This window comes from Mirounga angustirostris, unplaced genomic scaffold (genome assembly GCF_029215605.1).
Source record: "Mirounga angustirostris isolate CCGP_5_RB_7025 unplaced genomic scaffold, mMirAng1.0.hap1 SCAF_10, whole genome shotgun sequence".
NCBI lineage: Eukaryota > Metazoa > Chordata > Mammalia > Carnivora > Phocidae > Mirounga > Mirounga angustirostris.
The window spans coordinates 75,072,987-75,086,723 of record NW_026991718.1 but is presented as its reverse complement, the minus strand read 5'-3'; the positions used below and the strand labels follow the sequence as shown (position 1 = coordinate 75,086,723).

The 13,737-nt window shown below is 36.7% G+C and overlaps 1 protein-coding gene across 3 annotated transcripts in view; it reads left to right on the top strand.

Moving 5' to 3' along the window:
- Nucleotides 1-13,737, top strand: part of PLEKHH2 (pleckstrin homology, MyTH4 and FERM domain containing H2) — a 106,447-nt gene that overhangs the window by 65,525 nt on the left and 27,185 nt on the right. For all 3 annotated transcript variants that reach the window (XR_010405723.1, XM_045885091.3, XM_064572553.1), the window contains exons 17-21: nucleotides 2,015-2,194; nucleotides 5,901-6,009; nucleotides 6,935-7,047; nucleotides 11,122-11,301; nucleotides 13,201-13,298. Coding sequence is in view for 2 of the 3 variants with exons in the window: in XM_045885091.3 (XP_045741047.1) it covers nucleotides 2,015-2,194; nucleotides 5,901-6,009; nucleotides 6,935-7,047; nucleotides 11,122-11,301; nucleotides 13,201-13,298 (680 nt within the window). In the remaining variant the exon portion in view is untranslated. The remainder of the gene's footprint in view (nucleotides 1-2,014; nucleotides 2,195-5,900; nucleotides 6,010-6,934; nucleotides 7,048-11,121; nucleotides 11,302-13,200; nucleotides 13,299-13,737) is intronic.

Below are 13,737 nucleotides of genomic sequence, written 5' to 3'. Positions count from 1 at the left end.
GAGTAGAACTTAAATATTCTCACTAATAATAATAATGTAATAAAAATGGATAACATTGGTCACAGAAGAAACAAGTCAGAAGAATGTAGATGAATGAGTAGAAATCCATTATAATCACTGGGAAACTATTGAGAATGCATGTGAATCTCTATAGACCTACTTCATTGCATGCGATAGCTCTTTCAGAAACAAATGTGTTTTTAATCTGGATCGATATCTTTTTTTATTCAGTCAAAATATGTAAAAACACTAGGTCTATTTACAATTTTTTTGGAATAGTGATTTGATGAATCCTTTGGTAAAATGAATATCATCTTTAAATGTTGGGTTGGATGGTTGGATGGACTCTTGATTTTCATATGATTGGATATGCCTAAACATAATTAAGATAGTATTGTCATATATTATCACAGTAGAATTAATTTTCTTTATCCCATTTTTAAAAGCTTGCTATCTATTTATTATTATAAATATATAATAAAAATATTCATAAATAAAATTTTATTTATTTAATAAGTAAAAAATATTATTCTTTATTTATTTATTTGGTTTTTGTTTTCCTGCCTTTCTTTTTTTGAAAGCATGTAGGTAAGTAATTTTGTGGGTTTTTTCCTTCAGAAGTAAATTTTCTTCTTTCAGTGCCCAGAAGAGTGCTTTGCTCATAGTGACCACTGAGAAAATAGTTATTAATTTAATGGAGAAAAGTCATGTTTCCCATGCAAGACAATACATTTGGTTAAATGAATTAATTTTGTAGTATTAATCAGCTATTAGGCAGATAATAATTCAGCTTAGATAAGATATCCAGGTAAGACTTCACTGAGAAGGTGACATTTTAATTAGGTTCTAAAGGAAGTAAAAGAGCAGCCATGTGGATATTTCAGGCAATAGCATGCCAGGCAGAAGGAACAGCAAGTGCAAAGGCTCTGAGGCAGGAGTGTGCATGGTGTGTTTGAGGAATAGTGAGAAGGTTAGTACTGATGCCAAGGTTTGGGACTAAACAGAGAAAGTTGCCAACAACTGAGGGATAGAGAAGACTGGGCAGAGCAGGTTGTTTGAGATGCTATTAAGACAGCTAAGTAGGGATAGTGAGTCCAGAGGTACAAATATGAGAGTAGCTAATTATGCCAGTATTAAAGCCATCAGCTTGGATGAGATCACCCAGAGACTGAGTGTAGATGGGAAAAAAAAATCCAAGCATTGAGCCCTGGGCCTGAGCATGAAAATGGATGATGGTAAATATCCTTCAGGTTAGAACAAACATTTTCAGACTGCAAATGCAAACCTGATAAAATATTTTAGAAGCTGTTAATTTGAAGCAGACCATGTATTTTCCTGGAATAAATGTACTTAATTAAAGCAAAAGTTTTAAAACAAATATGCTAAATGTTCAACACAACAGATTGGATTGCTTTTGTCAATAAAAGTAGGTAAAATTCAATGTAAATCAGTTTTAGGAAGTTTTTTTACTCCTTACATAAGATGGAAGAAATCACAGCAGTGTTTTGTGATATATGTGTTAATAAATACCCTCAAAACACTTCTCACTGGGGTTTAGGGTGATAGTTAATCACACTTCTTTGTATCAGCTGCCTAACCTTGTCACTTTTTATATGAATAGTATTGAGACTTTGTCTACACTGTCCTTTTGATCCAGTACCTTAATCAAATAAATTCTGAGGGTGGGGGGGAGGGAGGAGGAAGTCAAATGAATACTTTGACTGAATTATGTAATTGCTTGACTAGGTAATGGATCATTTTAGTGTAATGAATAATCTGAACCACTGCACAGAAGTAGCTTCTTGTCTAGTGTTCAAACTGTTCTTTTATATTACAGTTGGGCATTTTAGTTGTGGCTACTACTTTGTAACAATGTAGATAACCCAACTGACTTTAGGCATTCATTTAAAAAAAGATATGCTTTATAAAGGTAAGAATGAAAGGGACTATGAAAAGTTTTAGTAGGAAAAGACCTAGAAAGTGCCTTCCTCACAATCACTAACATTTACTTTAGTTTCCTTTAGGTCAGATCAAACTCTGGGAGGCTAAAGTTGAAGAAGTTGATAGATCCTGTGATTCAGATGAAGATTATGAAGCCAGTGGGAGAAGTCTGTTATCCACACATTACACCATCGTGATCCACCCGAAAGACCAAGGTCCAACTTACCTCCTGATTGGATCCAAGCATGAAAAGGTACCTAGGGACTTACTGGTTGAATTTGAATGGTGTACACTGATGTCATTAAGTACTGGTAATAATTATCAAATCAATTTTATGGACACAAAAAGAACTTTATTAAAGACCTTCAGCTCTATTTTCAGAGATTCTTCATGTCCCTGGAAGCTAGCCTTGTTTGCATGTGTCATTTTTCTATCCTCTCGTTAAAAGTGACCTCAAGGCTGAAATTAGTACATGAAGGCAGAAGACAAAGGGACCTTATGTTCAAAATGTGGATCTCTTAGACTGAGTATTTTTGGGTGACTCTAAGGCCTCCCCCTTATATTTTTGACTCATTTTCAACAAAATTTTGGTTTAGATACAATTGAAAATGAATTATTATATGTATTATATGTATGTGTAATAAGTAAACAATATAAAAGTTAATATAATATAAAATAAATATATAAAAGTTAATTTGTGATAAAAGAGGCATCACAGATCAAGGGGGAGGTAATGGATTATTCAATACGTAGTATGGTATGCTCAGTATATATTGAGGAAATTGGCTATTTAGGAACATTAAAACATTAGTTTTTCATCTCATACATATAGCAACATAGTTCTAAATGAATGTAAAGAGTTAAATGAAATTATTTTTTCAAAGAGCCTTTATCTGATCTCTGAATAGAAGGCACTTTCTAAAAAGAAAAAGCAATGTAAGAAATCACAATAGAAATGGGTGTTAGGGTGCCTGGGTGGCTCAGTCGGTTAAGCGTCTGTCTTCAGCTTGGGTCATGATTCCAGGGTCCTGGGATCGAGCCCCGCGTCGGGCTCCCTGCTCAGCGGGAAGCCTGCTTCTCCCTCTCCCGCTCCCCCTGCTTGTGTTCCCTCTCTCACTATCTCTGTCTGTCAAATAAATAAATAACTCTTTAAAAAAAAAGAAATGGGTGATATATTTGACTACAAAAAATTGAGGGGTGCCTGGGTGGCTCAGTTGGTTAAATATCTGCCTTTGGCTCAGGTCAGGATCCTGGGGTCCTGGGATCGAACCCCACATCGGGCTCCCTGCTCAGCAGAGAGCCTGCTTCTCCCTCTCTCTCTGACCCTCCACCCTGCTCGTGCTCTCTCTCTCTCAAATGAAAAAAAAAAAAATTAAAAAAATTGAAATACTTGTCTGTATCAAATAAAATCACAAACAGAACCAAAAGGATAATACAAAAAATAAAATATTTCATGGATGGCTACTATATCATTAACATATAAACAACTTTTATAAATTATTCCTTCTTTTTTAAGGCATAGTATTGCATTGTATGTATATACCACATTTACTTTAGCCATTCATCTGTCAGTGGACATTTAGGCTGCTTCCATGTCTTGGCTATTGTGAATAATGCTGCAAATAAACATGTGAGTGCATATATCTCTTTGTGATCCTGGTTTCAATTTGTTTGGATATGTACCCAGAAGTACAATTGCTGGATCATAGGGTAGTTCTATTTTTAGTTTTTTTGAGGAGCCTCCATAATGTTTTCCATAGCCGCAGCACCAGTTTGCATTCCATCTAGCAGTGGATAAGTGTTCCCTTTTCTCCACATCCTTGCCGGCATTTGTTACCATTTTTTTTAAATAAAAGCCATTCTTTTTTTTTTTAAGATTTTATTTATTTATTTGAGAGAGAGAGAGAGAGGGTGAGCATGAGCCAGGGGAGGGACAGAGGGAGAAGCAGACTCCTCCCCGCTGATCAGGGAGCCCGATTTGGGGGGCAGGCACTGGGATCATGACCTGAGCCAAAGGCAGATGCTTAACCAACTGAGCCAGGTACCCCTGATAAAAGCCATTCTAGTGAGTGTGAGGTGATATCTTATTATGGTTTTGATTGGTATTTCCTTGATGATTAGTGATGTTGAACACCTTTTCATGTGTCTGTTGGCCATTTGCATGTCTTCTTTAGAGAAATGTCTATTCAGTTCCTTTGCCCATTTCTTTTTCCTTTGCTCATTTTTTTAATTGGGTTATTTGTTTTTTTACTATTGAGTTGTAGGAGTTCCTTATGTATTTTGGATATGAACCCTTTATTAGATAAATGGTTTGCAATATTTTCTCCCATTTCATACGTTGCCTTTTCATTTTGTTGATTGTTTCCTTTGCTGTGCAGAAGCTTTGTTGTTTAGTATAATCGCACTTGTCTATTTTTACTTTTGTTGCCTGTGCTTTTGGTATCATATCTAAGCAATCATCACCAAGGTCAGTGCCCAGAAGTTTTGTCCCTATGTTTTCTTCTAGGACTTTTGTGGTTTCGGGTCTTATGTTTAAGTCTTTATTCCATTTTTGAGTTGATTTTTATGTGTGTGTAAGATAAGGGTCCAATTTCATTCTTTTGCATGTGGGTATCCAGTTTTTCCAAAACCATTTATCGAGAAGACTATCCTTTCCCCATTATGTATTCTTGGCAGTCTTGCCACAGATAAGTTGACCATATACGCATGGGTTTCTTTCCAGGCTCTCTGTTCTATTCCATTGGCCTATATGTGTGTTTTCATGCCATACCAAGCTGTTTTGATTATTGTAGGTTTGTAATATATTTCGAATCAGGAAGTGTGATGCCTCCAGCTTTGTTCTTGCTCAAGATTGCTTTGGCTATTCGGGGTCTTCTGTGGTTCCTTAGGATTGGTTTTTCTATTTCTGTTAAAAATTCCATTGGGATTTTGATAGGAATTGCACTGAATCTGGGGGTGTTTTAGGTAGTTAATAACATTAATTATACCAACCCATGAATACTAAATGTCTTTCCATTTATTTGTATCTGCTTTAATTTATTTCATCAGTATTTTATAGTTTTTGGTATATAAGTCTTTCACCTGGTTTATTAGGTTTATTCCTAAGTATTCTGTTCTTTTTGATTCCCTCGTAAATGGATTATTTTCTTCATTTCCCTTTTGGATAATTCATTGTTAATATATAGAAATGCAACTAACTTATGTATGTTGATTTTGCATCCTGCAACTTTGCTGAATTCATTTATTCTAACAATGTTTTTGTGGAATCTTTAGGGTTTTCTATGTATAAGATCATGTCATCTGCAAAGAGGTAATTTTACTTCTTCCTTCCCAATTTGGATGCCTTTTATTTCTTTTTCTTACCCTATTGCTCTGGCTAGGACTTCCAGTGCTATATTGAATAGAAGTAGCAAGAATGTGCATCCTTGCTTTGTTCCAGAGCTTGAAGGAAAAGCTTTCAGTTTTTTATCATTGAGTATGATATTAGCTGTGGGCTTTTCTTATATGGCCTTTCTTGTGTTGAGGTAAGTTCTTTCTGGGTATTATTTTCTTCTTTATATTTTCTGGATTTCCCAAGTATTTTGTATGTGTTATTCATATGTATTGGGAGTCAGATTTTAAATTTGATAGATTTTATTATGTTTCTTAAAAGAATATGAACTGGTTATATTTATTCTAGTCTTTCAACATCATATTAACTTCCTTAATTTTATCATGGTTTTCTAAGAAACATCTATAGAAAACAATAAAAATGTGAACAATGGGAAAAGGCACTATGAGCATAATTCAAGTGAACCTGCTTCAGAACTGTTTGACTAGGTGGCTTTTGGTTATTATTTAAAAATTAAAGAATTTTTTCAGTGTCAGAGTTTTCTACTGTTTATACAAGTTGTTTTTTCTTTAAGTCATCAAAAATTATATCTTGGTTAACATCTCTGTTAATGTGTTTTGACTTTAAGGACACTTGGCTTTATCATCTGACTGTTGCAGCAGGAAGTAACAATGTAAATGTTGGATCAGAATTTGAACAACTCGTTTGCAAACTGCTAAATATTGAAGGAGAACCTTGTAAGTTCACAACATATAAGGCTATATGAAATGGACCCAACCCCCTTAGCCTAATTGATTTTTACTTTGTGAGTTCCTGTTTCCCTGCAATGTACCCATCTTTTCATTGGCTTTGTTTGTCATAGGCCAAGTCTCTTACTGTGGTTCTTAGACTCCAGGGACACCATCAGTCCCTGATTGCCATGTCCTGTAACCGTTCTACCTTTGCTCACATTACTCCTTCTGCCTGAAAGTCCCCCCTTCCTTCACATTTCTAACTAACCTGATAAAATCCTACCTACCTTAGGAGCTCCCCCCATCAGCAAGCCTACTCCACATTAGCATCTGGCTCATAGAAGATACTTAATAAATGTTAAAAGTATGTCTCAAGGCACTTTGCATTTAACTCTTTTATAGCATTTGTTGCTTTGCATTGAAATTATTTTTTTATGGCTCAGGTGTCCCTATTGAGAGTATAGATTCTGTGCTATGCTTTACATAATACAGAGATCATATTTGTAGTATCTAGCATAGGAATTTTAAAAATACTGATTTTTAGGAAAGACTTCAAGTTTCTCTTTATCTTTTATCTCCCTCTACTTTGGATTCTCTTCCTCTGTCTCTCACCAGCTCCTTCTCAGAGGTATCTCCTACCTGGATCACCAATCTTTAGCACATTTCAGCAATGTGATAGTGCTCTGGTAGACTTGTTTTAGCCTAGAATATTAGGACCAAACTTTCCTAGACTTAGTTTATTCAAAACAGAAACATGAGAATCCCAATGGCCTGGAAACAAATAAGATAATGTTGCCAAAGGTTTTTCGTGACCTATATGACTTAAGGTTGTGAGCTAGGCCTGAATGAGCTAATTTCTAAAGGACTAATTAATGGGAGGGCAAAATAAGTGATTCTTCTGTTTTCTGTTCACATTTTTATTATGTATTAGCTTCTCAGATATGGAGACACCCTACTTTGTGTCACAGCAAAGAAGGAATCATTTCCCCATTGACAACACTACCTTCTGAAGCTCTACAGACAGAAGCTATTAAATTATTTAAGGTAAAACTTTATATGGGCTTATACATTGTTAAAATTTTAATTGGAAAAAATAAAAGTAAATAATTTAGGTTGTAAAGTTTCGCTCTCTCCGAAAAAATTCAAAATGTGATCATCATCATCATTTTTATTATTAAGAAAATCTACTGAGATAAAATTAGGTGAATTTAATATGCTTTCTGAGTGAGGATTTGGGATTTACTTAAATAAACTATGAATGGTTTGGGCAGTGTAAAACACTTAATATGAGAAGAATCATTTTCCCTTCAGCCTCTCAAAAGGAGAGATTTCTCACATCACATCTCCCTCAGTATTGGAAGAGAGGGGTCAACACCCTTCTTCTCCAGTGCTATTCTTTAATCCTTCTTACTCAACTTCTGTTAGAAATCCCTGACCACTTGAAAGTTTTGCCATTTGCCATTCAACTATATCACTCTTTTTCCCCTCATCTCTGTCATCAGTCACTTTCTGGTAACTCTTCAAATTTCATTAAGGATTTTGGCTCCCAATTCACATTCTTTCAACCTCAAATTTTTTTTAAGATTTTTATTTATTTAACAGAGAGAGAGAGAGGGAGCACAAGCAGGGGGAACGGCAGGCAGAGGGAGAGGGAGAAGCAGGCTCCCCTGCTGAGCAGGGAACCTGACACAGGACTCAATCCCAGGACGCTGGGATCATGATCTGAGCAGAAGGCAGACGCCTCACTGACTGAGCCACCCAAGCGCCCTCAACCTCAAATTTTGCCATTATGTTGAATGACTTTATTTTCACTTCACTCACCAGTGCCATGTTCTTAAGATTCCTGACCTTAATGCCTGTAAGCTTCACCTGTAGTCAGCTTCACCTTCCCATTTTCCATGTCCGTATCCTGACCCCACCATTCCTTATAAGTATACCACCTCTACAAGCTTCAATTCTAATATCTCTTTCTATAACCATAATCTCTTAGCCTATGAGTTCTCTTATTTTCTTATTCTTCCATTTTTCATCCTAAGACCCTTGTTTTGAGTCATTTATTTTCTTTGAGATCAAGAGAGAGCATGGTAGGGCGCCTGGGTGGCTCAGTTGGTTAAGCCACTGCCTTCAGCTCAGGTCATGATCCTGGAGTCCCTGGATCGAGTCCCACATCAGGTTCCCTGCTCGGCAGGGAGTCTGCTTCTCCCTCTGACCCTCCCCCATCTCATGTGCGCTCTCTCATTCTCTCTCTCTCAAATAAATAAAATCTTTAAAAAAAAAAAAAAAGAGAGAGCATGGTAATAACTGTTTCTTGGCTTTTCTTCCTTCTTTATCCAGCCTAGATGGCTTTCATTAATAGTCAGTTCCTTGGGACCCATAATTCCATGCATTCTTCAGCCAAACCCCAACATAGATCAGTCTTGTCCACTTCCACATTGATCAAATGCACACAGCTAGAGAACATCATGCAACCATGTGTAGACTGGAGCCAGTATAAATGCGTGGTCTTCATTCCTTAGGGCTGACTGCCTCTTCTTTTGCTTGTCTTTGGTCACACCCCACCCCCAAACTCCCTATTCAATAATGTTCTTCACAACAAACTTACCTTCTGTTTCACTGAGAAAATTAGAGAGCATCAGACATGAGCACCTCAAATCTCTCTCTCTGACAGACATTCTCTCATTTATTTTCTTTCTCTTCCTTTCCTCCAGTCTCAGAATCTTGTGTACCTTCTGTGGATTCAGGTCTCCACTCCACACCAGGACCTTGGTGTTTCATTTTGCCCTAGTTTCTTAGAGTCTCAATTTTTGTCTTTCTTTTGGCTTCTTCTTGCCTACATTCCTCCCATCCCCAAAAAATCATCTGTTTATTAGATAACATAAATTATTATTAATTTGGAGGTATATGATATAGTGGTTATGGACTAAAACCTTTATCAATTGGAGATCCATTCTGAACTATTTATTGATAAAATAACATGACGTACATTAAAATATTCCAGAAAAAAGTGGAAGGGGGTTTGAATGAAACAAGTTTGACAAAATGCTGATGATTGTTAACACTGGGTAATGGGTATATGTGTGATCCTTACACCGTTCTCTATTTTTGCTCATGTTTTAAAATTACCATAATGGGGGCACCTGGGTTGCTCAGTCAGTTAAGCGTCTGCCTTCGGCTCAGGTAATGATCCCAGGGTCCCATGTCGGGCTCTCTGCTCAGCAGGGAGCCTGCTTCTCCCTCTGCCTCTGCCTGCTTCTCTCTCTCCTTTCTCTCTCTATATCAAATAAATAAATAAAATCTTAAAAAATAAATAAATAAAAATTTTAAAAAAATAAAAAATCCTCCTGTAGAACATACAAATACCCCAAGCAAGAAAGACTCCATACAACTATGTTGGAAAATCTGAATGAAATAATGAACATTATAATAAAGTATAAATGGCCCAGGGCGCCTGGGTGGCTCAGTTGGTTAAGCGACTGCCTTCGGCTCAGGTCATGATCCTGGAGTCCCGGGATCAAGTCCCACATCGGGCTCCCTGCTCGGTGGGGAGTCTGCTTCTCCCTCTGACCCTCCCCCCTCTCATGTGCTTGCTCTCTCTCATTCTCTCTCTCTCAAATAAATAAATAAAATCTTTAAAAAAAAAAAGTATAAATGGCCCAAATTGAATGGAGAATGAAATTTAAATAGGGGAATTTGCCAAACTTTATAAGAATAGATCATTTTAATCCTCTTTAAATGTCCCAAGCATGGAAAAAGAAGGACATTTCCTCAATTCTGTTTTTTACTTTTACTTTTTAATTTGGAAAATTTCAAACCTATGTAACAGTTGAGAAAATATTATGAGGTCCAAAGCACTTGTCACCAAGCTTCACAGTTGTTAGCACATGGCTGGTTTTGTTTTCATCTCCCCACTCCCATTGCTCCCCAACATTGGATTACTCTGAAGCAATTCTCAGTCATCATATCACCTGATTCTTTTTGTGAAATATTACTTTGATACCAAACCCCAGAAAAGATTGTACAAAACAGCATTTCATGCAAAAACTAGTAAAATCTTAGTAAACAGAAACCAGCATCGCTTTAAAAGAATACCAAATGATGACTAAAAGAATTATTCCAGGAAACCAAGGATGGCTAAATATTAGGGTGTCTATTACTATGATTTATTATCATAGACAGTCATCTCCATGGATGCTGAAAAGGCATTTGACAAATTCACCATTCATAAAATAATGATAGGTACTTCCTTACCGTGATGAAATTTAATGGTAGAAATCTTTTTTTCATGGAGCATTTCATGTAATGCTTGGGCACAGTGCTTTAGAGAGTCAATTTATTTGATTATATTCTGTTCTCAGAAGAGGTAAAGACTACCCACTATATATAACAACGTGGTAGTTAAAGCCAACCATTTGTGTTTATGAACACTTCCCTTTAACCTTTCTTAATATATATTACATTTAATCAGATTTTAAATGCATTAATTCATTAAACATTTACTGTGTCACTCTATGCTGTGTAGAGAATACAAAGATAAATAAGACAGAGTCACTGTTCATATGAAGTTTATAGTCTGGTGGATGACAGATCATTAATGTTCTGTATACTTTTTAAATGAACGCATATTCCACTCTTGGGTGGAGTGTTCTATAAATGTCAATTAGGTCAAGTTGGTTAATAGTGTTGTTGAAGTTTTCTAAATCCTTAATGATTTTCTGTCTACTTGTTCTCTCAATTATTATGAAAGGGATATTGAAATCTCCAACTATAATTGAGGATTTGTCTGTTTCTCCTTGCAATCCTATCAGGTTTTGCTCCATATATTTGGAAGCTGTGTTATTAAGTACATAAACATTTGGGATTGTTATGTCCTCTAGCAGAACTGAACCCACTGTCATTATAAAATGACCCTCTTTATCTCTCGCAGAATTCCTTGCTCTGAAATCTACTTAGTCTGATTTTAATGTAGCCACTCCAGATATCTTTGGTTAGTGTTATCATAATATATCTTTTTCCATCCTTTTAAACAAAAACTACTGCTATGAAGAGAATCAATATAATTCGTGCAGAATAAATCTAATCATTTCTCACTTTGAATATATCTTTTCTTTTTTAATTCAGACATGCCAGCTTTTTATAAATGCAGCAGTTGACTCCCCTGCGATTGATTATCATATATCTCTAGCCCAGAGTGCTTTGCAAATCTGTCTGACACATCCTGAGCTCCAGAATGAAATTTGCTGTCAGCTCATTAAACAGACAAGACGGAGACAGCCACAGAATCAACCAGGACCGCTGCAGGTATATATTGATACCTATATGTGCAATTTAAAATGATGTTGTTTTCCTCACCGTGAGCATGATACATACTCAATATAGACATTTGAAAAATGCAAAAAGTATGAAAAGAAAAAATAGCTATGAATATTTTGATGTGTATTCTTTTAGTTTATTTATAATTTATGTTTCTGTATAAGTGTGTATGTGTGTGTATTTATGCACACTCACTGTTTCCACATCACTAAAGCTGCAGTGTGCATACTACTTTTTTAAAACTGTAGAACATAACATTTCCCCTGTATCCTTCAGCGTTCTTCAAAAACATTAACGGTGCATTAATATCAGTCACTACACATTTAGGTTCTTCCAATCATTTTTCTTATAATAAGTACCACTACCGTAGACATCTCCAAAACCTAAACTCTGAGTACAAGTCCAGCGAATTTCTTTGAATCCATTTCTAGAATTTCCACATATTTTCAACAATGTTCAGTGTCATTCTGCTTTTAAATTCTCTCCAGGTAAAGAGTGGTATTTCACTAGTGATTTAGGATGCCTTTCTTTAACTATTAGTGTAGCTGAGTTTATTTTCAGGTAGCTTTTGGTCACTGATGTTTACTCTTCAATGAATGCTTGTTTTAATCTTTGCTTATTAACTCCCTATTAACTGCAGGATGAAACTAGAAAGTTCTTACCCTAGCAAATAGTACTCTCAGGGGATTCAGGTTTCATGGGAGTTGGAGCTTATACAATTTAAGCTTATACTAATAATGTGTGTTTTTTTTTTAAGTATGTTACTTTCACACATTTTAAAAGAACACAGGATCATATAAACACAGTAGATACGGCTGTTCCCAGGCCTTGGAGGGCCCATGCATGAGTGATGTTGGAAGCTTAAGCTTCATTTGTATTGAGGGCCCTTCATAATCTAGCTCCCGAAGCCTCCTCTTTCTCCACTTAATTTTATGCATCCTGCATCCTGCATCCAGCATACACTGAAAGAGTAAACACACCCCATTCTTCAGGCACACCATGTCTTCACATTATCCTTCACCTTGCACCTGCTGCTCTTCCTGTTACCTGGGTCCCCTTCTCTCTTCCTACCTGTAGACTTTACAGTTGACCCAGGCAACATCTCTCCTGTGAATACTTCCCTGACTCCCACAGCAGTTAATTATTCCCTCCGTTGGTTGTACTTAAAAAAAAAAAAAGATTATGACATGGTATTAACCATGTTATATTGTAAATTACCGTTAAAATATATAACTCTCCTAGACTATAGGTAACTCAAGAGCAGAGACAGTACCTTTTTCCCCCTCCTTCTTTTTCATATAACATTTACAAAATGATTGAAGTTATTCTTGCTTAATAAGAAAAAAAATAGAAAAGAAGATACAGAACAGAGCAAAGGAAAAACAAAAATCACATGTAATCCCATTACATAGAGATAACCTCTGCTAATATTATTATACTTGCCCCTTACTTAGATATATATATATATATGTGTGTATGTGTGGGTAGATTGGTTTTGGTTTGGGATATATGATTTTTTACTGTTTTCAGTCTGCCTTTCCTCAAAGCCATTACTTCTATTTCAGCAAATGAGTAAATACATAAGTGGACAAAAACAATGCCCCCTACTCTTTGAGAGTGATGTCAAAAGAACTACCATATCTACATGACCTTGGGTACCTCAGTTGTAGACAATAGGGTATACAATTCGGTGGATTATGGAACATGGGATGTTTGTATTATAAATACTCCAAGCAGATAATGTTTATGTGGAAGAAGCAAAAACGCGTGGGGGCTGAGAAGGACCATCATCATCCGTTTCCTCACAGCCCCTGCCAGTTACACTGGCTCTCGCTCGGGTCTCTGCCTGCCAGATGGTGTCTAACCTGGGTGCTTCTCTTTGCCCAGGGCTGGCAGCTCTTGGCTCTCTGTGTTGGGCTCTTCCTTCCCCACCATCCTTTCCTGTGGCTCCTCAGGCTCCACCTAAAGAGGAATGCAGATTCCAGGTGTGCAGACAACTAGCCAGCTGAACGGTTTTCGTGGCTCTGAAAGTCGACAATAAGTCATAAGTATTTAGTAACCTGCCAGGTACATTTGCGGAGGAATGTGTGAAACGACTGTTGGTACAGGAGCCCTTGGTTCTCCTTTGTGTGAGGCTTGGAAAATATTTCCTTTGTTGTGCTAAATCTCTTACAGAAGGCTGCAATAAAGGCTTGAAAAATTGACAGAGAATATTTTTTTTTAAAGATTTTATTTATTTATTTGAGAGAGAGAATGAGATAGAGACAGAGAGAGCATGAGAGGGGGGAGGGTCAGAGGGAGAAGCAGACTCCCTGCTGAGCAGGGAGCCCGATGCGGGACTCGATCCCAGGACTCCAGGATCATGACCTGAGCTGAAGGCAGTCATTTAACCAACTGAGCCACTCAAGCACCTGAAAAAGAATA